Raw genomic sequence first — 24,967 nt, 5'->3', positions numbered from 1 at the left:
GTGTCTTCGTGTGAAGAAGAATGCAGTTTCGTTCACGCTTATTGGTGGATATATATCTCCGTCATCGCGATTTGACTGCGACAGATTAAAAGACATCCTAATGAGAACCGATGGGCCTTGGATCATAACCGGTGACTTCAACGCCGATCACATGCTTTGGGGGAGCACTAGGATGAATGCCAGGGGCCGGAACATTGTTACATTCGCTTCCGATTACGACCTTTCCATCATGAACGATGGTACCCCCACATATCTGCGGGGTCTCACGTATGGCAGTTGCCTTGACCTGACATTGGTGTCACGGTGCTTCTCTCACAAAGTTAAGTGGTTTTGCGATATTGAGACTCATGGGAGTGATCACATACCCACCTACGTGACGATCGATGGTATCGTAAAAAATTTCTCTTCCGGTGTTGCAATTGGCACTGACTGGTCGATGTTTGCATCGCGTGTTGAGAATGCTTGCTAAGAAGGCCTCGCCTGCAGCATGGAAAATACCATAGTGGAAGCTATGCAAGCGTCCAAATGTAAATTACCATTTTCGTCTAAAGTTACACAGTTTGACATCGAACTGGAAAAATTACGAGCTATACGAAGGCATGCAGAACGACGATACAGACGCACAAGATCAATTTACGATCTGAGGGAAGCAAGGCGGCTCCAGAAAAAGATTCAACGACGCATTTACAAACTGGAGAGCGAACGCTGGAAAGCATTCTGCGAATCTCTAGACCCTCATAAACCGCTGTCATATATCTGGAGAACAGTTCGTGGTCTTCGCTCCTCTCCACAACAACGGCACCCTTTTAAAGCTTTGGCACTCCATCAGGGAAAAACAGAACTCGAGGTGGCTGAAGAGTTTTGCACGAGAGTTGCCGGGAATATTGTGAACGAGAGCATCGACGCCGTGATCGTTCCTGAGACGCGATTACCAGAAATGGACATTCCGTTCACCATGGAAGAACTGGAAGGTGCGTTAGTCGCTTCTAAGCGCATGTCATCGCCAGGTCCTGATGGTATTACTTATAGTGCGTTGGGACACCTTGGACAAAAAGCTAGAAAAGAACTTTTAACATGCTTCAACAACTCCTGGCTCAGCGGCAGTGTTCCCCGAGAATGGAAAATTAGTCGATTAATACCACTTTTGAAATCGGGAAAATCACCATTGGACTTGACAGCGTATCGCCCTATTGCCCTCGCAAGCTGCCTCGGAAAAGTGATGGAAAGGATGGTTCTATTTCGTCTCGAGTGGTACTTGGAACGATACACCAAATACCCTTCTTGCATGGCAGGCTTTCGTCGGGGCCGCTCCTCCATTGACTGTGTCCTTGATTTGTCGACATTTGTTCAACAAGAAAAAAGTCGCAAGCGCATATCAGTGGCACTCTTCCTTGACGTGAAGGGTGCATATGATAATGTAGCTCACGATGCCATCCTCACTTCTCTCGCAGCGATGGGTGTTGGTGGACGAATGTTTCAATGGATAAAAAATTATATAACTGGCAGAGGTTTCTTTGTACAAACATATGAGGGTACAACTGCCCAACATTACACCTACTGCGGAGTACCTCAGGGAGGTGTTTTAAGCCCCACATTGTTCAATGTGGCCCTCATTGGTCTGGTGAAGGTTCTGCCAAAGTCGGTGTGCCTATCCATATACGCCGATGATATTTGCCTCTGGAGTGCTGCAGTTACTCGCCCTCAGGTGCGTGCACGAATACAACGGGCAGCAACACTCACAACAGCCTACCTTCAGAAACAAGGCCTAAATATATCAACTGTGAAGTGCGCGTTGATGGCGTGTACACGCAAACCAATGACGCCATACCCTGTTTACATCAATGGGCAGAGTGTCAAATATGCACGGACGCATCGTTTCCTGGGCATAATAATCGACAGAAGTCTTTCGTGGAGCCCACATTGTGCGTACTTGAAGAAGAGACTGCTATCTATTGTGCATATCATGAAATTCTTGTGCGGTAAAGCATGGGGAACTTCTGTGGCCTCCATGCTACAGCTGTACAGGGCCCTGTTTCTGGGTCTATTGCGCTACAGCCTGCCGGTACTGACTAACACTTGCAAATCGAATACTCATTCATTGGAGAGTTTGCAGGGTCAGGCACTGCGTATCTGCCTAGGACTGCCCCGATGCGCTTCTACTTATGCCACAATCATGCTTGCCAAAGACCATCCGGTCAGGACATATATAGCTGTGGATTGCCTCAGAGCGCACATTCGACATGCTAGCCGTGTCCCCGACCACCACGTGGCCCTTCTACCTTCCGGAAGACCACGTGCTACGTTTTTAGACGTCATAGCCAAGCACCTAAACAGCATTCCATCAGGATATACGCCAGCTGCGAGAACGGCATGCCCTTTGTGGTGCCTCGACCAGCCGCAAGTACGTCTAGAAATTCCGGGAATCAAAAAGAAAAGCAGTCACTCCAGAGTAGCATTGAAGCAAGCAACACTGCTATTATTACATGAACTGTACTTAGACCGAACGCAGATATACACTGATGGGTCCGTCTCATCCAGCAGCTCATCAAGTGCCGCTGTAATTCCGGCTGCAGAAATGACAATCAAATTTAAGTTGTCACATATGACTACATCTACGGCATCAGAGCTTGCTGCTATAAGGGCTGCTTTACAATATCTCGTTCAAGAACGTCCAGGAAAATGGGTCATATTCTGTGATTCGAAGGCAGCGCTTCAGAGTTTGCAGTCTGCCATGCGTAGGAGGAGCCATGACCAACTGGTACAAGAAATAAGACATTGCCATCATGAAGCTCTAGCACGAGGGCATGATATTATATATCAATGGCTGCCTGGACATATCGGTATTACCGGAAATGAACTAGCCGATGATGCAGCCCACTCAGCCCATGAAGAAACCCGTGTAGTCCCGATTCCTCTATCAAGGAATGATGCAGCAAGACAACTTTACCTGCTGGCTCGAGATCTCACACGCACGTTCTGGTCGTCTACCAGCTTCCAAAGGTGTCAATATTATGAACTGGATCCTTCGCTAAAGCTAAAGCTACCATCACAACTTTCCCGCTCCGATGCGACACTGTTATGCCGCTTTTGGTGGGGTGTTGCATTCACAAAGGTGTACTCCTTTCGCATTGGTATGGCGGACACTCCTACATGCGACTACTGCGGAGATGAAGAAACCATCGAACACGTCCTCTGCAGCTGCGCTTGCTACGACACACAGCGATGCCAGCTACGGATGGTTTTGAATCGACTTGACCCCGGACCATTTTGTGTGCGGAAGATACTAGGACCTTGGGCATCTGCCTCAGTTGCGCAGAAAGCAACTAAAGCACTGCTTCTTTACCTTAAGTCAACAAACCTGAGCGACCGCCTGTGAACTGTGTGTGCTCACCGAGTGTGCTCGTGATTGTGTGTACCTTCTCATCTTTGTGCAACCTCTTTTCTCCCCTTTATCCCTTCCCCAGTGCAGGGTAGCAAACCGGATGTGCGTCTGGTTAACCTCCCTGCCTTTCCTTGTATCTTTATCTCTATCTCTATCTTGACATTTAGATGCGCCGAGACAGCGCTTGTGTCACCGCAGGTTATGCTACATACCTGTATATTCACATTTTAAGGGGCGACGCGCGTGTGTGTTGGACGAGGAAGACAAAGGGTTGTCTCCACTCAATCGCTGCTGAAGTGGTCACGCCCTTACCGCTGGTTTTGAATAATCTAATCCCCGGCCTCGTCAACACGGCGTCTCTTCTTTTCCGTAACATTATTCACGAATAAATGGCACAAATTAGATGATATGCAGAGTACTGTAATTATATATACAGAGGGCAAGCTTTTAGTATAATGAATTCTTATAAGAATTTAGTCGAGCTAACCTCGTCATGTTGCTGTAAACCTAGATATTAGGTATGAAGTCAGCTCTGACGTAAATGCTCGGGCCAAAATTACACTGATGTGACAGCAACTGCTGTTAGTGGACACTGAAACGTATACTTTCGTTTCATGTGTCTACATTTCGTGCCTACAGCGCCTGCAGTTTCGTACACGCACGTTACTAAGCCCTTATTTCCGACATTTCAGTCCGCAAGGCCTGCATGTACAACATGGTAACAATATAATAGGGAACGCTACGCCTGGTAAAATGAATATTGTTATTTTCAAGAAGAAGCATAATCGTAGTGGAATGAAGCAGTTGTAATGAAGAAGTAGAGGGTCAAGCATAGCTCGGCAAACACACCATCAGTGCTAAGCACAAAACGCTCGGGCCGGCCATTGACGCTGCTTTTGCTGGCTAGGCCTACGCTCCTACCTGGTCTAAAATAACAGTTGTGGCTGTCTCAGTTTCTTAATTTAATTGGTGGAGTTTGCTGGGCCTCCTTGAAATCCTGGAGTTGCGAAGCGGGACTTGACCTACTGCTATGACCACTGCATCTGTCACAAGTCCTCCACCTATGGCTCCCCAGGCCATAGGGTGCTCCGGCGTGGTGCGTCAGCGGGACCCTCCCATCTTCAGTGGCACTGACGATCACAAAGTCGACGACTGGTTGGCTACCTACGAACTCGTGAGTGTCTTGAAGAAATGAGACGAAGCCAAGAAACTGGCCACCGTCGGCATTTACCTCAGTGGCATTGCCAACTTGTGGCTTCAGAATCATGGAGCCGACGTTCCAACCTGGACAGCATTCAAGACAAAGTTCAGCGAAGTCTTCGGTCATCCTGCTGTCCGCAAACTTCGTGTGCAGCATCGCCTTTGGTCAAGATCTCAAGTGCCTTGTGAAAATTTCACCAGTTACATAGAGAACGTCATTGGCTTCGGCAAACGCGTCGATGCGAACATGGTAGAGGTGAACCATATCAAGCATATTTTAAGGGTATCGACGAGGACGCATTCAAGATGCTCATTGCGAAATGCCCGGCAACTGTCACTCAAGTTACTGAGCTCTGCCAAAGCTATGATGGGCTTCGCCGGCAACGTCTAGTCACCTGCCGCGCTTTCTCACATCAGGAACCGATGTCCGGCTCAACTCTCTCGCAAGATCCTATCCTACTCTCGCAGATCAAAGATTTTGTGCGCGAAGAAGTTGCCCAGCAATTCTCGCTCATCTGCGGCCTACTGGAGTGCAGTGCGCCGCCTAGCCCTACACTACGGACTATTCTCTAAGACCAAGTGTCTGAGGGTTATCCTCCGCAGCTGGTGCCAACAGTCAATGCACCATTGACGTATGCCGAAGCAGCAGCACGACCCCGACCACAGACGTTCCGAGCGCCGCCTTCACTGCCTGCTCCTGTTTATGCCATCTAGCCGCCGCGACCTCCAGTCAACTGAGTCCCTAATCCATGGCACACTGCTGACAACCAACCAATCTGCTTTTCGTGTTGTCTACCCGGACACGACGCACGTTTGTGCCGCCGCGGCCGCCAACTCCACTCACGTGAAAACCCACGTCAGTATGAGTAAGACCACACGTTTCCTACACTCCAGACCCAGAATGATAACCTCCTCGACCAAGTCTCCGACAAACTTTTGATCACCAATCTCCTTCTCCACGTCATCGCTTGCCCTCCTCGATGCGCCGACGCCCCCCTGCAATCGACGCGGACAACTAAATGACGCAGTTCCCGAGGCAGGAACTGCGTCCTCGTCGCAAAGCACAAGCTCTCTTCGTTCGTCGCCACTGAATGTAATTAATGCCGTTCTTGCACGTTTACCTGTACTTGCCCTTATTTATACTGGTGCCGCAATTGCGTCATTGCCAAAAACGTTTGCCGTTCAATTCGAAAAGTGACAACACCATACTTGCGTTCGGGTCTTCGTACTGCCACTGCGCAGCCTGTGCAGCCTGTGGCCACGTGTACCGAAAGACTAGTAATTCAAAGAGTGCCCTACACACTGCAGTTCGTAGTACTCCCGCACTGTTCTCACGACATCATTTTAGGCTGGGATTTTCACTCCCATCACCAAGCCGTCATTGATTGCGCCTGTGCCGAAATCGTCTTTTGTCTCCTTGGTGACGCTCTACCTGTGGACGATCGCCTTTCCTACGCGAAGTTGGCCAATAATGAGGACACCCAGATCCCTCTGCGCACTGTATACTATCTTCACACCTGTGTCGTGTTCTCCCGTTGTCCACGCTACCGCATTCTTCACGCCTTCCGCTGGTTTCGTTCATCGCCACCTATTACCGCTCCCTGCCGCTCTCCTTATTCTTCAAGGTGGTGTGACCGACGTGCCTGCGGGGAATCCGTTACCATTGACAAATACGCTGCTTCGGGGCGAATGTATTGGTTCAATCGAATCCTTCGAAACCATCGCTACACTTGACGTTCCTGCTGGATCGCCGGAATTCAGCGACCTCTCCTGTAGTTCCGTGAATGGCCCTTCCACTGCCGATATTTTAAACCATGTCATCGGCGAGGGCCTGAACCCATAACAGAGGTGTGAGCTTTTGAGCCTCCTTGAAAAGTTTCGGCCATCTTTTGACAGTCGCAGTCATAGTTTCGACAATCACCTTAGGTCAAACATCTACTGTATGCCACCAGATCAACACAGGTAATCACCCACCCCTACGGCAGCGACCGTACTGTATTTCGCCGACTGAATGCCATATCATCGATGAACAAGTAGGTGACTTTCTAAAGCGTGGCGTCGTTCAACTGATAAACGGTCCTTGGGCATCGCCGCTTGTTTTAGGTAAAAAGAAAGATGGGACGATGCGCTTTGCGAGATTATCGTCGTCTAAACATAATAACACGAAAAGATGTTTATCCTTTGCCTCGTATCGATGACTCCCTAAACTCTTTACAAGGCGCAGAGTTCTTTTCCTTCTTGATATTCGCTCTGGCTATTGGCAAGTGCCCAATAATCCGGATGATAGGCCAAAAACTGCCTTTGTTACACCAGATGGCTTATACGAATTTAACGTGATACTATTTGGCCTATGCGATGCACCGCCAACATTTGAGCGCATGATGGACACTATCCTACGAGGCTTCAAATAAAACATGTGTTTGTGCTACATAAATGATGTGGTGGTATTTTAGCCCGATTCTCCCACGCACCTTCGTCGCTTGGAACAGGTTCTACGCTGCCTTTCTGCAGCAGGCCTCCAACTAAATTAAAAGAAGTGTCACTTTGGAGCACGTAAGCTGACCATTTTCGGACACGTCATGTCAAAGAGTGGCATTTTTCCTTACCTGCTAAGCTACGTGCTGTTAACGAGTTCCCGAGGTTCGCGTCTCTCAAGGAGAGGCGTAGTTTCATTGGACGATTGCTCATGCTTCCGCCGCTTCGTCCGGGATGTCGCCTCGATCGTAGCACCCCTGAGAGAACTACTTTAGGTAGAATGCAATTTATCTGCGTGGGTTCTAGCCTGCGATAGCGCCTTTGCGAAGCTCTATGAACGGCTCACAACACCACCCCTACTGCGCCATTTCCATTCAAGCGCTCCCACAGAAATCCACACGGATGCTAGCGGTGTCGGTCTTGGCGCTGTACTCGTCTGACGAAAGCCTGGTAACCAAAAATATGTTGTTGCGTACGGGAGCCGCGCTCTCGCAAGAACAGAAGCAATTTATTTGGTAACTGAAAAATAATGCCTAACGATCATCAGGGTCATTACGAAATTTCGGCCTTATCATTACCACCGCCCTTTCAATGTTGTTGCCGATCACCACACGCTCTGATGGTTATCCTCCCTCGAGGATATCTCCGGACGCTTGGCACGATAGGCTGTACAGCTCGAAGAGTACGACATCAGTGTCATTTATCGCTCAGGCCAAACACTAGCCGATGCCATGCTCTTTCGCGTTCACCTGTTTATACAGATATTGCGAGTGTCTCTATCCAAGACAAGTTACTTCCACTATCAGGACCCATCGATATGGCTACGGAGCAAGGCAAACATTCGTGAATTGCGTCTCTGATAGATTAGCTATCTGAAACACTCGCCCACCCGCCATCTCGAGTGCTACACCGACAAGCCTCTCACTTCGCCATCCATGATGGAATACTTTATCGCCGCAACTACCACCCGGACGGCCGCCAATGGCTACTCGTCATACCCAGCCATCTCCGTGCCAGGATATGTGCATGTTTTCCATGCCGATCCGCAGTGTGCGCACGCCGGTTCGTTTAAAAGCTACGCCAGGCTACGCTTTCGACTGGCATGTACACATTCGTTCAAAAGTACATTCGATCTTGCACAGAGTGCCAACGCCGCAAGCACGACCCTAGCCGTCCAACAGCACCAACTTAGCCGTTACCATGCCCAGTGCGACCATTCGGCCTGGTTGGAATAGACCTCTATGGTCCTCTGTCATATACATCAGCTGCGAATCGTTGGATTATTGTAGCAATCTACCTTCTCACGAGATATGCAAAAACGGCCGCTCAACCAGCCGCGACGGCACGTGACGTTGCGCCTTCCTGCTGCAACGTTTGGTTTTGCGTCTCGACGCTACACGTGAACTTTTGAGCGACAGAGGCCGCGTCTTTCTCGTGGACTTTAATCAAGAACTTCTTTCTGAATGCCATGTGATTCGTCGCTGTAGCACCGCAAATGCGATCTTATCCTTCCCTACGTAACGTACGCTTAGGACACGGCACCTCAAGCGACGTGAGGCTTTTCTCCCTTCTTTTTACTCTATAATTGAGAGCCATCATTTCCAATCGACACCATTCTTCCTTACCGACCCGACTTATTCGAAGGCACACCAGTTACGAAGCCGCTCGGTATGCGGAAGAATGTCGACAATTAGCGCGCACCCTCACAACACAATAACAAGGGCTACAGAAATTTCGTCACGAAGATAAATGGTCCCACTACCAGTTTTCACCCAACTCTTTTGTTTGGCAATGGGTACCTCCTACTGCTGCTCCTAGTACCTCTACAAAGTTCGCAGCAGCTACCATGGGCCTTATCACGTCATGTAGCAAACTTCTATTGTCAACTACCTCATCGAAGCCCTCACGCCCACTCTGAACCTGCGTCGCCGAGGCCGCGAAATCGTACACGTGGATCATCTCAGACTGTATCACGAACCACTTGTCCTCACGACACCTTAGAACACTTACTTGGCCCCGTCTTCAGTGAGGGGGAAATATATAATGAAGAATAAGTGGGTCATTCATAGCTCGGCGTACACATCGTCAGTGCTAAGAATGAGGCGCTCGGCCCAGACGTTGTCGCCGCTTTCGCTGGCTAGGCCTATGCTGCTACCTGGTCTCAAATAACAGTTCTGGCTATCTCAATTCTTTATTATACAGTCAAGTTACGTGATGGTGTTTATTTAATTTCTCAAACTTATGAAAACTGCTGAGTCTGAAAAAAATGAGAGCACGAAGTTTGCAAAGCGAGGCTGTATAGGGAACATCTAACAGAATTCTTGAAGTAACTAAGGCACACGAATTTCGTATTATATTTACAGCCCCCCTGAACTCATCACTAAAGTTCTTGAAGGTTTAGCGAAAGCCCTATTCACGTACTAATAATATTTTTCATTGTAAATTGCAAACTAGCAGTTTGTTCACTTGAAATGTATAATGAGATGCATACTAAATTATTGTGGTATTAGTTTTTATTCCCGTCTGACGAATCTGCACATTCTAAGGTCGAGTGCTTTGGCACTTGTGAGAACTTTTACATTTTTGTTAAACCTTCAGAACCGTGTGTAATCGACTTGATGGTCATGAGAAGATAGCATCCAAATTTAACTTGAGAAATGTAGAAGCTTGTGCAGAACTTAACAATCACTCTGTTATTATCGTCCCCCTGTCCTCATTAGTCATCACTAGACAGCTCTTTTGAAAGTTTTTTTATGCATGGCGAACTTACACTGTCGGTTATCCACAGAGAAGCCTGCTAGCTAAAACATATTTGTGGTTTCCTGGCTGCACTCATACAACAAAATTTTATATACCTGTTTTCAGAAGAAGCGAGACTTCATAATTCATAAAGCCAGGTATAACTGCGGCTGACAAGTCTGGCAGGTCTGCTACATAGCAGGACCTCATAATTACAAAACGGTGCCACAAAGAAAGAAGATACCGAGAAGGATCAAACAAAACACAAGCAGCGAAATCTCAACTGAATGCTTATCCACATGCGCAGATTATGTATAATATTTATGTACAGTGGTGGAAGTGATGGGCAGCTAAATCAAAACCAGATGCTGCCACTGCGATATCAATGCCGAATCATACCACCGGGCGATGCACCACCCAGCGCAGTACTTCTAAAGGGGGTTTATTAACGACGTTTGGTCGCAGGCAGGTAGCCAGTACAGCCACAAATAGTTGACAGTGCTCGTGCTTCGCACTAAGGGATGGTCCCAGTGGTGATTGCCTTGATCCATCACCATTACAGTAAAATCAGCCATTTGCAATCATCACCATCACAGTAAAAGCACACATAGCATCAAAAAGGTAACAAATAACAAGGAAGCACAAAAAATGTTGCTCTTACCAATGAAGTGCAGTACTTATGGGGGCCATCAATACTTATTGATGGCTTGTTTCGGGGCTCCGTTTAATAATTATGCACCGTTCAAGCAATCGTGCTACGGTTGTCATCTGAGGCATACCCTCGCCATAATGACACACAGCTATAATACCTGCCAGAAGAGATGTCACTTGGTTATATAATACACCTCAACCAGCACCTAAGAAAGCTGACTGACCCTGAACAGTGACGTCCCAATCTGGTTTTATGTTGCAAATATTTCGAATCGGACGTCACTTCCGACAGTTGGTATCTTATCTTGAATGCTTTCTTACACCCCGTTTCCTATAAAAAATACCATCTCCTCCGCTTGGAAGAATACGATACTTGAATTCAGAAATATAATGAAAGAGCTTTCTACCTGGAAAGTTTCGGAACCCTGGCCACAACAACATTCTATGCGGCTGCCACACTTTATTACTGCTAAACCCCATGGGCTTTCTTTTTAGCGTCATGCTATGATATAAATGTCGATATTGCATGCATCGAGCTTAGAAGTCGCGTAACGGTATTTGTTCTAAAGCTACTTACAAAGTTGGCACTCCGGTACTTTTCTACGCCCTCCCAGTAGTTTGCCGCGTTCATATGACAGAGAGGAAGAGGAGTGGAGGTCACGCATGCCATGATGGTATCCGCCAATGCAAGCTCTTGTGAATCGCGTGGCTCAAGAGAAGGGGTGTGAAACCCCCGTAAGAGAAAGAGAAGAATGCGTTTTTAGGACGTTGTGAGCCATTTGGTCTTGGCTGCGTTGCACAGTGTAAACTAAATTATTGAAGCCTGTACCTCAAAGTCTGTGTCACAATATGATGATTTTATTATTGCGTCACAATATGATGATTTTGTTCTTGAAGCCTGTACCTCAATGTCTGCGCCACGCTTGTATGATGAATTTTTCATCTGCAATCAGCTTCATTCATAACATTGCTTCTTACCCAGACAGACGCTGCACTTGCCCAGGACGCGGCGAACCTCCTAGTAAGAGCACTGCAAAGATTGGCCGCAGCCGGAAATCTAAGCCGTATCCCAGTAGCTCACTGCCGTGGAGAGCATTCATCTGCGGCTTGGGAGCAGTCTAATCAGCTTGTGAACGCTGTGAAAAAGGTAATACTTCTTTTCTGCTAGAGTTGATGCCATCATTGTAAAAATTCATTCGTTGACTACATAGTTCGCGACACGAAGTTACCAAGAATATTGCCGGCTGGTGCTGGTGGGGCTGGTGTTACAGTTGACTTGCTCGCACAGCATACATATTTGACAATTTCGTCACCGGAACACCGAATACTTTGTGAGGGAAGTTTGTATAACCAAGAAAATTTGGCATTGTACGCAAAAAACGCGGCCTCGTTGAGCGTACAGTAATGCCATCTGCTATTGTGCACAAGTCACATTTTGTATCCGCCATTTTCCAATAATAGGTGCTCTGTCGGTCGTTGCTGTATCAGCAGTCAACTGTTTCTTATATCAGAGTTTGATATTCTATTGACGTCACTTGTCATGTGATGATACCGAAAATTTTCTTTGCCTGGATATGATTTGATTGATTTGTGGGGTTTAACGTCCCAAAACCACCATATGATTATGAGAGACGCCGTAGTGGAGGGCTCCGGAAATTTTGACCACCTGGGGTTCTTTAACGTGCACCCAAATCTGAGCACACGAGCCTACGACATTTCCGCCTCCATCGGAAATGCAGCCGCCGCAGCCGGGATATGAACCCGCGACCTGCGGGTCAGCAGCCGAGTACCTTAGCCACTAGACCACCGCGGCGGGTTTGCCTGGATATCATCGCATGGCCGTCATACCAGCCAGTGACAGCAAAAGTGTTGTGCTGCTAACGCGAGGACGAATGTTTGATGTCTGGCATTGAGCAGAGCAAAAGGTTTGGAGGCAGTATTGAGGAATGTGAGAGCAAGAAGCAAATAAAGACGATGAAGAGGCTCACTTGCATGCACGATTTTCATACAACGAGGTTTTCTAAAGTTTTTACATGTGAATATCGCATGCGTTGGCAGAAACAGTGTGTCGCCAGGCTTCTAAAATGACGTGTAACCGAGCCTAAACAGGTTCATTAACTCGTAGAGAAATGTAGCTTTACAACAAATACACAAATGTACACAAAAATTGGACGCTCACTCTAAAAGTTTTGGATCGAATTCACGTGGGTCAGGTGATGAACAGGTAGGTGGATGCGTTCTACAAAGACTACTGTGAACTGCGCACCTTGTCTAAAGCTTTGCAGAGCTAGCATGAACACACAGTGAGTCGGAGACATGTCAGCTATTATTGTAATTTAGGCAGTTTTTAGACTTTACATTGCAGCCAGTAGATTTTATTTTAGATCAAGGGTCTGCGGTCGGCTCCTTATACACAGCCTAATATTTACGTGCCATTTAGTCACACATGGCAAGCCGCTGAGTGCGTTCGAATACATTATTGAGCTGTGACTACAATAGTTTCTTAGAGATGATGGTGAAGACCAAATAATTGAATAAATAACTCATACGCAATAAGTTTAGACAAAATTACGAGACGAAACTAATTCATTGTTCATATATGATTTATTAAAGTTTTGGTGGTTTCGTTTGTGCTTTAGGTAATATATTTGTTGTGGTTGACACACTAGCGTGGCGACAGCGTGGGAAAACAAAACTAAAAACATTACAAATGCAGGGTCACCTTGTGCACAAATACTCAAGAAAACGGGAGAGCTTGCATAGTAAAAAACAAGCCAACACAGAGGGTATATTGTGCAATTCTTACTGTAGTTGTATAAGCTGTACACAAAAATCACTACGCTAGCCTAAAAAGACATATTTTTCTCTAAGGAACATTCAACAACCATCTTCCCATTTTCACATTTTTAAATTGTAAGCATTCGAGCTATCCAAAAATAGCACACACCGAGTTTAGGTGTATGTTCAACAAGAGGAATCTACGTCACAAGTCCGCACTTGCAAGGAGCAGTCGCAGGCTTATTTTCTGAAGCGAAGAACCAAGCTCAAAAATAAACGTCGGTGGTCTATTCGTTTTTTTTTCCGGGCACAAATGAACACATGAAAAAATGAACAATATAGTGGTGCTGAAAAAAGATTGAGCAGAACACGTGTGAGAAGCACTAAGCATAGGTTTCCATGAAGAACACAGATTAAGCATCCCACCTTTGTCAGTCGTCTTTCTTGATTTACTATATTTGGCATTTTTCAAACAAAAAGATACTTAAAGGGACTGTATACCGTCCTTTATTGCTCTCCTGTGTTGTGTCGCAATAAAATGTGCACCATGTGAAGTGTCTAACCTTGCATCGGTTTATCTGGAAAGTGCGCAGAAGATTTCAAAACACATTTTTTTTTGTCCGTGGTACGTCTCCTTTCATCGGTGGGATGAATGACCTCAACGTTGTTCGGTGCCGGTGAAAGTCGAGAACTGAAACCGCGTGAGTTTTTGCAGGCTTCATCAAGATCGCTTATAAATAAAACAGATACCTTAGTGGTCGTTTTGGCACGCACGCACTTTTTTGTTGTTCGCATGAGCGGCGGCGGACGCCGTGGTCGCGTATCTCCGCCCGTTTGCAGGCAGGCATGCAGGGAAGCACACACGTTGCCGGCAACGCTACCAGGCACCTATTTGAACGCACGAGAAAAAAAGGAAAAAAAATGGTCTCTGGTGCAACCTAAAGCTGCCTAGAGTGTATAAAATACATTTTCAAGTTAAACGGGTTTGTTCTTAAGCAAAATGAGTCTAGCTGCGAGGGTTTCCTGTTCTACCAATAGATTGTCAAGATTGACCACGTTTGCTGTTAAGATGATGCTAGTGGTCACTTCTTATCTACTTTAAACATCAAGTTAAACTTATAATTTTTTCTAGCACGAAAGGATGCTCGTTGCCGCCGATGTGATGAACTATCTTTTCATTTTCCGGCACAATTAGAGAAAAATTTGGTGAACAGTATACAGTCCTTTTATAAATTCAAGTCATCGTCCTGCATTGTTTGTGCATTTGGTAGCCTATAGAATTCGTGTCCATGTGAACATTTATTCTCGTTGTTTCCGCGAATATGTCCGGAACCGTTTTTTCACGCATGTTGGCAGACACCTTTCTCTGGCCTCACCGGTCCTATCCGGCTTGACCCGCTGGGTCGCCGGCGCAACGTGTCCCTCTACGTGGTGAAGTTAAAGCGAAGAGGCTTGACTGCGGTAGGTTTGCCTTCATTTGCGTTTCGTGTGCTTATGATAATTTCTACAATGTCTAATGAAGACTCTGCATTTACTGTTACACATGGTTCAGTTATAGGCGCATAAAAAGCTAGCATTTACACACGATCACGCATGAATTTCTTTGTCTGACGCATTTCTTTTTCATTAAAACACCACGAGAATTAGCCATCGGTAGTGAAATCTGTCACAGCTCGCGCGCGACCGATCCCGCATACTATTCGCAACACAAATTAACATGAGAGGGCACTGCAAAGTTGCAGCATGGCGGATTCACGGAGGTTACTGCATCCGCTGTCGCTAACACAAATCTTGAGTTTTCTGCATAGTGATTGCAGTTCACGCTGTTTTGTAGAAGGGGGCGTGTTGTTGACGCTGAGTATCTTATTTTAGTAGGCACCAGTGATCCCGCAAGCACGAGCAGCGTTCATGAAGTGGTCAGGTTGTGTGTGCAATGCACATGGTACACCGCGTCTCTGCGAAATTTGTTTACATACTTCAAGCGCCGCTGCGACTTGTAGTCACTCAATAGAATGGTCATTTAATAGGCTCGAGTTAACAAGGTAACATTGGTGCCTCCCCAGGAAGGAATGAGTCTGCTTGGCCGTTCGTTTTTTTTTATTCACGAGCGGCACCATTCTACCGTGCTGCTACCGTATAACACTGGCGCTTGGAATCGACAGAGGTCTTTCGTGAAGCCCGCATTGTGCGTACTAGAAGAAGAGACTGCTATCTATTGTGCATATAATGAAATTCATGTGTGGAAAAGCATGGGGAACTTCTGTAGCTTCCATGCTACAGCTGTACAGGGCCCTATTTATGGGTATATTGCGCTACAGTTTGCTGCTTTTGACTAACACTTGCAAATCCAATACTTATTCATGGGAGAGTTTGCAGGGTCAGGCGCTGCGTATCTGCCTAGGACTGCCCCGATGTGCTTTTACTTATGCCACAATCGTGCGTGCCAAAGACCATCCGGTCAGTATTTATAGAGTTGTGGATTACCTCAGAGTGCACATACGACATGCTAGCCGTGCCCCCAACCATCACTTGGCCCTTCTACCCTCCGAAGGACCAAGTGCTACGTTTTGAGACGTCATAGCCAAGCACCTAAAGAGCATTCCATCAGGATATACGCCAGCTACGAGAATTGCATGTCCTTTGTGGTGCCTCGACCAGCCGCAAGTACGTCTAGAAATTCCGGGTATCAAAAAAAAAAAGAAATCACTTCAGAGTGGCATTGAAGCAAGCAGCACTGCTATTATTACATGAGTTGTACTTGGACCGAATGCAGATAAACACTGATGGGTCTGTCTCGTCCAGCAGCTCATCAGGTGCTGTTGTAATTCCGCCTGCAGCAATGACAATCGAATTTAAGTTGTCGCATATGACTACATCTACGGCATCAGAGCTTGCTGCTATAAGGGCTGCTTTACAATATTTCGTTCAAGAGCGTCCTGCAAAGTGCGTCATATTCTGTGATTCGAAGGCAGCACTTCAGAGTCTGCAGTTTTCCATGCGTAGGAGGAATCATGAACAATAGGTACATGAAATAAGACATTGCCATCAGGAACCACTAGCACGAGGGCATAATATTATATATTAATGGCTGCCAGGACATATCGGTATTACCAGAAATCAATTAGCCGATGATGTAGCCCCCTCAGCCCATAAAGGAACCCGTGTGTTCCCAATTCCTCTATGAAGGACTGATGCAGCAAGATCAAGGTCAATGCAGCAAGATCAAGGACTGATGCAGCAGCAAGATCAATTCCTCTATCAAGGACTGATGCAGCAACTTTACCTGCTGGCTCGAGATCTTACACGCACGTTCTGGTCGTCTACCAGCTTCCAAAGGTGTCACTTATATGAACTGGATACCTCGCTCAATATACAGCTAACATCACAACTTTCCCGCTCCAATGCGACACTGTTATGCAGCCTTTGGTTGAGTGTTGCAATCACAAAAATGTACTCCTTTCGCCTTGGCATGACAGCCACCTCAACATGTGACTACTGCGGAGCTGAAAAGACCCTTCATCACGTCCTGTGCCACTGCGCTTGCTACGACACACAGAGATGCCAGTTCCGGATGGTTTTGAATCAACTTGACTCTAGACCATTCTGTGTGCAGAAGATTCTAGGACCTTGGGCATCTGCCTCAGTTGCGCAGAAAGCGACTAAAGCATCCCTACTTTACTGAGAGACAACAAACCTGAGTGACCGCCTGTAGACTGTGTGTGCTCCCCCGAGTGTGCTCGGGATTGTGTGTACTTTCTTATCTCTCTGCAACCTCTTTTCTCTCCTTCATCCCTTCCCCAGTGCAGGATATCAAACCGGATGTGCGTCTGGTTAGCCTCCCTGCCTTTTCTTGCATCTTTATCTCTCTCTCTTTCTGGACTGTTTGGACCTCAGTACGCAGCTTTCCTATAATGCCTCTAGGTGCCGCATGAATTGTTTAAGTCGCGAATATGGGGAACTGTCTTCCTCACGCCGCTACTTGAAAGAAGGCGTTGTTCACGTGAGTCCGCGTTGTTCAAATTGCGACGAGCAGATAAAAGTTGGAAGCTCTCCGCTATCTCAAGCTATATACAAATATTTCTAAAATGTTAGGTTTCTAAGATGGCATTGCTACATCCAATGTTGATGGCTCAAATATGTAGTAACAGTGTTTTGAAACTTTTTCTTTATAAAGTGCAAGGCAGACACTGCAACTTTGTTCCAATGAGAAGCATTATAATAAAGTTGTTAATCAGATGCAATGTCACACTTTCGAGGTAAAAATGGGTTCTGCACAATTTGCTGTAAGCATAACTAGGCAAAATGAACAATTGTGAGCGCACTCAGAATATAACACCAATCATGTTTTCTGGTTGTTTATTAAACACTCCTTTAAAACCTTTTATGTGAGGAGGTGCAGTCGACGCTATACGATTGGCACACATGCACGGACGTCCTGTTTGCGTATCTCGCGTATGCATAAAAAAACACGAGTAATTATTTATGTTATTTTCGTATTTCCACTCATCAATATACCACCACACTACTCTGTGCTCCTTTCCAATAAAAGTGGAGCAACTGTGAAACAAACAGGTGATCTGTTCAACCGTTTGTCGATGTTCACGTGGTGTCGGCGTGGTAATTTGCTCGGTGAAAGTTGTCACGGGAGATTCACAATTAACGCTAAGCGCTCTGAAGAAAAAATTTCGCATGGAATTCAGTAACTTTGCATAAAACAGTGAAAGCTGTGACCAAAACATGTTGGGGTAAATTAGTTGGCATCCACCTCATTAACGTGCACTTTGGGACGCAGCTAGGGTGCCAGCTGTGAACGCACGTTCTGTTTCATTTTGTTACTTCATTACCGTTGATAATAATTTTTCACCAGGATGTGCAACACAAAGTTAGCTCACTTAAAAGAACTCCGACAGCGAAAGCTCTGTTTGCGAGTTTTGTTACAGTAATTTGTAGCATTGTGTCTGGCACTGCCGAAATTATGTTGTAAATGCTATAACGCACCTTAGATAATGCTAGCGGCATTAATTGAAAACGATTTTGCGTCAGTTAGAAACGCCTTTCTACATATGGTAAGAAACTAGCGTCCCACAGTGGAGCAGCGCCATAAACCGGCGCGTGGTGAAGAACGAAACGGTTTGGGTGCTTTGAGCGTCTCCCCCTCAGAAAAAAAAAGAAAAGCATTCCTGGTGTCAGCAGCCAAAACCATATTATAGCAGCGCCACAACAAATCAAGAGGGGAGACGAAAAATAGCCTTCGCCGGGTGCCACAGTGCCTGTCAGGGTATTGTGTGCACCCCGCAATTTTTTTACCCTGCAACGTCACAAGGGTAGTGTCAGTCTACGTTAAACCAGAGAAAAGCTAGATTGCACCAGAATACTCGGAAGAGCATGCCCCACTGTTTTAAAACCAAATTTAAAAAAATGGCAGAAAACAGTACAGTGGGAATCTATGATTTGCGAAGCTGAATGAGAAAGCTTTATATGTCACTTTGAAGTAAGGAGAACGTTGCGAGGTGCAGGCTAATGATGCCGCACATGACTTCCGTTCCAGGATTATCATGTTTGGATGTGTTGTATACCTTCGTCATCAATTCACGTCATGTGATAGCAATTTTAGTGTATGTGGAGCCAGCGAAAGCGCCACGAGCACGCTATGAGCGTTTTATGTGCTCATGTTCTTACATTACACGCGTCTCAGTATTATCATGCTTGCACCAGCCATATTTTAGTCATCCATTAACGTCATGTAACACCACTGTTGGTAAATGTGGAGCTAGCAAAACGGCCGCAAATGCATCATGAAGGGCTCAATTTACTCCACTGTAGCATCGACGCACGCGCACACTGGGCGTAGTGACGCTACATTTGCAAAACGCGAGCACTCTATAGTCTGACGCCAGGCGCCAACGACACGACCAGCATCCGTCAGAGTGGCCTGACGGCAATCGGTGCGAAATGCAACATGCTGTATTTCGCGTCAATGCGTACCCACCCAACACTGCGTCTCCCTCTTTTCGTGACGAAGGGACGACGCCGGATGCGCTGAAACGCTCATGGGTCAACACAACGCAGCGCGGCGCGCGCCGGATAGTGTATGGGAGGACCGGCGCCTGGCGTGGCAACGCCGGCGTGACGCGACGAATGAACGTCGGTGAACACGCGCACTGCGCCACGTCGAATCGTATTGGCGCCTTGACTGTGGCATGTAGTCCTGTTTTCATATGACACAAATCTCATTATTATCACGGTTACACCAGTCCCATACCTTCGTCCTCCATTGACCTCCCGTAATACCAAATTTGGCATATGTGAAGCTAGCAAAACGGCCATGACCGCATCGCGAGTGTGGCTTGTAGTCATGTTGTTACATGACACGCATCTCATGTTTATCATGTTTGCACTCGTCACATACCCTCGTGATCCATTCACGTACCGTAATACCAAATTCGGTATATGTGACGCTAGCGAAATGGCCGCGAGCCCTTCATGAGTGTGACATGTAGTCATGTTGTAACATGACACGCATGGCATGATTTTCACGTTAAGGCTTGTCCCTTGTGTTGACCAGTCAATCATATCCTACCATACTAGTTTCACAACATGGCATGTGAGTGAAACCACCGCAAGAGCTGCAGAACCGTGAAATGTTAATTATGACTTTAATGACATATATGTCATGAATTTCGTGTTATGACTAATCAAATTTGTTCTTCATACAGTCATTTTATGCCATACCAAGTTTGGTATTGATGCCATTATCCAAACGGCCAGAAGAGCTAAAAGCCGTAGGCGGCTAGATAGATGGATACGCTCAAAGTCGTCGAAGTTCGCAAAGAAATGCTTCGCATGAAAAAAATATCCTCTAGGCTACGCTCACCAGAAATAATTGGTCAGAGTTGATCCCGCATGCAGGACTATCAGACAACATAAGCATCTCGAGCTTCCGAATTTGGAGTGAAGAGTTCTTTAATTTCATTGTGCCTTCCTGAACAAACATGCCGTGGCCATGTCAAGAAGGTTTGCGCAATACAGATTAGTCGCTGCATCGGTATTCGCCAGATTTCAATCTCCTAAAGCAACACCGTTAGGTTATCGTTCACATGCATGAGATTTTATGAGTGGGCTTGCTAATCTTAACGATAAAATGTATCTTTTTTTATCACGCTTTCATCGATGCGGGCGTATTGTTGAAAACGCAGCCTCGAGCTTACGATTGCAGAACACCTCGCTAATCAAAGAGCTGTGGCAGGGGAAGGATCATTATCTTAGGTGTCTTGCTGTACACATATATTTTTATGATAGATTACTTTGATGATAACTATGAAACGTATTGTTTGTGTGGATTTCCATGAACACTGTATAAAAACAAGGTGCGGCATGCTGTGTGCCACTGAAGCGGTGGGACGGGCCTGGTTCACCTCGCGCCCAATCTGGTGCCAGCGCTTTTCCCTGGAGAAACACTTTCACAAGCACTTTTTCGCGGCACTGTAGGCCATAAATAACGCGTTTCATGGCTGCACATCACAGGTTCCATTCCGAATCGTTATTATTAGTACCTATTATGCTACATATGTGAACAGTTTGCCCTAGGAGAGCCAATCATTCGTAGAGTATAGGCCTCAACACTCTCCATAAATGCTGGCCGTTTGACTCACCAGAACTGAAAATGGTCACCGATTGCGTTCATAGAAAAACAATCGCCGGGTAGATTTGAAAGGCTGACGTATCGTCCCACTGAAAAGAACCGCGAAAGCACGCCTAATTTAAACAATGGTTTTTGGTCCATTAAAACGCCAGTTTAGGTCTGAATACCGGGTTACAAAGCAATTAAGAGCTTACGATATAAAATATGTATTATCAACAAAGGCATCGCAAAAACTTGCATACTTGGCAACTACCAGGTACAACTCACAAAATCATTTAGAAGGTATTTAAAACCACGGGAACAAATATATCGTGCTACATGTGTAATCTCACGCATCATAAACTTCACAAGAATACTTAGCGGCTTCAATTATTTTCCACACGCGTGTACTCAAAAATTCTTTGAACGTTTTTATAAAATGTCTCTTCAAGGAATCCCTGAAACGAACCCCAGCGCTGGGGGTCGTTCCGGTGGCACTTTTCAACGAAGTACTCCAGCGGCGTTATAACTCGACTCTTCAAGATCTGCTGACGGCACTACACGACCCACTCACACCACTCAAACCACAACTTCTTGGCCGATGTTCACCACCCGTCCTACCCACCGACACCTCAAGTTTGGATCCTTCGCAGTTTCGCGAACATTTCAAGTAATTGTACTGAGCGTAGCACGTACCAGGGTGGCAGCCATAGAGGAAAAGGTTTTCGTCTGGCCTGTTCATCTGCGAAAATGGTCGCCACAAAAGAAGCTATTTTCAATGTCTCGATTTTTCCTCATCTGTGCTGGTTGGCTCTCACATGTGTAGAGGGTAATCCAACTGAGCTATGACGGCAGATATTCCCCACGGTGATTTTACGGTGTATATACGTGTCTTCAACGTGGGAGAGTCAGTCAGTGCCACCATTTGCCACGGCGCTGAGTGTGCGACACTCTTCTGAGCTGTTCGGTGTCACATAGTGAGTGACCTTATAGGGGATGACGATTGACGAATAACACCTCACGCACCTCGTCAGGCCATAAAGTTTGCCAGAAGGAGACCTTCGCAATGAAATGAAGGAAAGGGTAGAGTAAGGGCTTGTTCCCGTTGGTATACTCTCAGGAATCAGGAGATGGCATCATTATTTGCCATTCTGACAACGCTCAATGAACACATGTGCTCCCGTGTGGCGTGGCAATGAACCCGTGTGGCACGATTTCACTCAGTGCGAGAGGTCATTCGTTTGGTCACAATATCAATGCTGCACAAAAATGAGTAAAAGTTATGTCAGCTTAACAGTCTTTTTCATCAGCCCTCTTTTATATCATAATCAGATGCGAAGACACCAGGAACATTGTCGAAGAAATTTACCAATGAACACCGGCGTTCACGTTATGCCTAGCATGAGCACTGTGATTATAAATAACAGGTCAATTAGCCCACTTTCGCACGAAGTGGAAACATAGATGCAAAGATCTCATTTGAACAAACCCACCAAAATTGCCGACGTTTGTGATGCGAGCACTGGCTGGGAAAGTAAAGCACACGGCATGCTACGTTCAGACATTGTAAATGCATGCTGGTATATTTTGCCGACAAAAGGATGGGGTCATCTGGCAAATTGTAGCCAGATATCTCGATGTATCAATACTCCGAGTGATTTTACATGCACCCGACGTCGGTTTTTTTGCGAATTCACACATTCCACACGCAACCGCCCGAAACCGCCTTGCTGTCTAGCATCAACTCGAGGGGGCGAGCTCGAGGGGGCGAGCTCAAGAGTACGAAAGGCAGCCGCGGCTCACCAATCGGTAGACTAAGCACTCGACCCGCGCTCAGTTCTCGTCGAACGACCTTGTAGTTCCTTTTTATTTTATTTTTACGCACACATTGACATTTAGGATTCATTTGCTTTGATAGATTATCATTACTAGAGTGTTTATTCTGGTAGAATATATTGTCATGTGACCGAGTGGCAACGAGCTGAAACTTTAAATATTTTTATTTTAACGGGGCAGAGCATGTCTCAAGATCTCTTTTATTATTGTAATATAGATTAGGGGCAGAATCGCGAATGGTGCGACATTCATGACGTGTATATAGAAAAGTTTGTGGGTTTGAGACCAGTTGTTCATGCGTGAACTTTTGGTGCTTCACAGGTTGGGTAATTCCAAATAGTTTTCAATAGGTAGTATGTTACGACTAAAATATTTTGCTTTATATGTAAATGTTAGCGTTCAATTGTGGCGCGTATAATACGATGACGCTTTAGTTTAGCAGTGAGAACTATTCAGCTTGTCAATTCCTACAAAGTCTTTACTTTGTGGTGCTTCATTAAAATCTGGAGAATGACAGCGCTACTCGGCACACCATTTTGTTGTCCACGTTCGATAACATGGCAGGCATATGCACTACGTTGGGCAGTCTTATTGGAGTTTTCCATGTAATGTTGAGAGCATCTTCCTCACGACCACAGGGCTTTATCAGAATCAACTCCCAATAGTGAAACCTGTCTACCGATGTTTAAATTTTTTTCCGTATTACAAGTTTGTAGCTTTTTTGTAATGCACGAAGAAAAAAAAACTCTTCTCGAGAATGTTTTCGTTCTGGTTATTTGCAATACTATAGCGAAAACTCGAAGTATTTTTATGAACACGTGAACACCTAAGAACTTACCATTCAATATTTATAGTTTTGCCGATATTTCATTATTGAGGCAACGTACAACATCAGCACGATTGCCATGTATGCGTCAGCCCATGGTATTAAGCATCTACTAAGCTACACAGATTGCCTTAGGATCACTGTTTTTGATGTATGTTACCGATGTAACTATTTGTTTGTTTGCCCTTCTGGCGAAAACAGCGTAAGTGCATGATTACAACGTATTTATTAGCTTATCTTTTGTTTCCCTTTTTGTGCGCTTATTAGGTGGGAACATGGAGTGCAACCTCGGGTCTGCACATTGCGCGTACGGAGAAGGCCTTCCAGGAAGAAGTGCTTAGTACGCTGAGAAACAAGACGATGCGTATTACCACGATTCTGGTACGTGCACTCATCCCGAGCCTGCCTCAAGCTGCTCAGTGCAGCTTTTTCGCCTGGCCTCGTCGCAACCTCTTTGCGCAATTATTCAATAAACTAAACTCAATGCATTATATATATATATACATATATATATATATATATATATATATATATATATATATATATATATATATATATATATATATATATATATATATATATATATATATATATATATATATATGTGTGTGTGTGTGTGTGTGTGTGTGTGTGTTTGTGTGTTGTGCCCTATCTGATAATTGTTTTAGCCGTCATACAATTGTATGTGTTCTACTCAATAGACTAATTGGCCAATGTTTATTAACAAACTATTGATGCTACGCATTTGGGCAAAAATGTTTAATAAAGAACTTGTTTATTTCCAAGAAATAAAAGCAGTTAGTAATGACGTGGTAAATATTCATGTGCTGCTTACAACAGATGCCTGTATATACAAAACTAACTGCAGCAAATACTTTGGCCGAGGAGTATATCTGATATTCGGTTATATTTGCGAAAAATGCAAATGTAATGATAATGATCGAGACCAGTGTCAAACTTGGAGAGTACCTACATGGCTATGAGTTAGGAATACTACGTGTGCTCTACGGGGTCAAAGATCTGTCTACCACCTTCACGGCTTACCACAGAGCCTCTGTAGCTGAAATCAAACTACTATGCAGATGGTAAACTTAATCAGAAGTCTTGCCACACGTCAGGCAATTTCTGTGCCACTGAAGGGTCGTAATGTGGAGTTCAGCTCACATTTAGTGTTCGTGTGGAACTGGAACTTCGAAGCCGGAGTGGCTTTCAGTCACGCAATGATTTTATTTTATTTTAGATTCTTTTTTTCAGGCACCACAAGAAGGCTAGAAATTCGCGTAATGTTGGTGTAAGCAGAGCAGCTAGTATTTGAACTCAAGATACCTAGTGTGTATCCTGCAGTAAGATTTATATAGGGGCCGTTACAAGTTTTTTCAGCACTTGCGATTCTGTCAACATAGCGCATACAGGAGGCACAACCTATTAGTAACATCAAGAAGTACTCTTCCTTCTCCTG

General features: G+C 45.5%; 1 protein-coding gene across 5 annotated transcripts in view; it reads left to right on the top strand.

Moving 5' to 3' along the window:
* LOC119173660 (glutamate receptor ionotropic, kainate 3) overlaps positions 1–24,967 on the top strand; it is a 149,841-nt gene that overhangs the window by 100,586 nt on the left and 24,288 nt on the right. For all 5 annotated transcript variants that reach the window (XM_075896130.1, XM_075896129.1, XM_075896132.1 and 2 more), the window contains 3 exons: positions 11,430–11,594; positions 14,582–14,686; positions 23,776–23,889. In XM_075896130.1, the coding sequence (XP_075752245.1) occupies positions 11,430–11,594; positions 14,582–14,686; positions 23,776–23,889 (384 nt within the window). The remainder of the gene's footprint in view (positions 1–11,429; positions 11,595–14,581; positions 14,687–23,775; positions 23,890–24,967) is intronic.

Source organism: Rhipicephalus microplus, chromosome 5 (assembly GCF_043290135.1).
Source record: "Rhipicephalus microplus isolate Deutch F79 chromosome 5, USDA_Rmic, whole genome shotgun sequence".
Lineage (NCBI taxonomy): Eukaryota > Metazoa > Arthropoda > Arachnida > Ixodida > Ixodidae > Rhipicephalus > Rhipicephalus microplus.
Note: the sequence above shows the minus strand (reverse complement) of the source record. Positions and strands in the feature narration are given on the sequence as shown.